Here is a 425-nt window from a genome sequence, read left to right on the forward strand (position 1 = left end):
TAAATTAATAAAATTTTCTTTTACATGCAGAAATGGCTTTCCAGACTTCAGGGAAAGCAATTCTGGAGCTCTTGGCCATCTCCAGCTTTAGAGAAAAACTTGCCTTTTATACACACGGGTTGTTTTGAGAACAGCCAAGGGGTCCCCCCTGGTTTTGGGGGGCTCTGTGGGTGAGCAGCAGCTGTCCCTGTGCTGCCTGGACCCTGTGAGCACAGTGTGAGCATCCTGCCCTCAGCCAGCAGTGCCTTCCCAGCCCCCTGCACACAGCTGGAGCTGGAATACAGCTAAAACCCTACCCAAATGAAAGAAAACTGCTAAAAACCACTGTTTTTTTCCCCATGTGGCAGCTGGGAGGTGCTCCCTGGGCTGCCCCCTCACCATTTGGAGGGGCAGCTGAGCGTGGGCGGGTCGGACTTGGCGATCTT

General features: G+C 52.9%; 1 protein-coding gene across 1 annotated transcript in view; it reads right to left on the bottom strand.

The window, feature by feature from the left end:
• STK10 (serine/threonine kinase 10) overlaps window positions 1-425 on the bottom strand; it is a 46,542-nt gene that overhangs the window by 12,218 nt on the left and 33,899 nt on the right. Inside the window, exon 6 of the mRNA XM_031055225.1 lies at window positions 379-425. This exon is cut by the window's right edge and continues 154 nt beyond it. Within this exon, the coding sequence (XP_030911085.1) occupies window positions 379-425 (47 nt within the window). The remainder of the gene's footprint in view (window positions 1-378) is intronic.

The sequence above is a fragment of the Geospiza fortis genome, unplaced genomic scaffold (assembly GCF_000277835.1).
Source record: "Geospiza fortis unplaced genomic scaffold, GeoFor_1.0 scaffold55, whole genome shotgun sequence".
Classification (NCBI taxonomy): Eukaryota; Metazoa; Chordata; class Aves; order Passeriformes; family Thraupidae; genus Geospiza; species Geospiza fortis.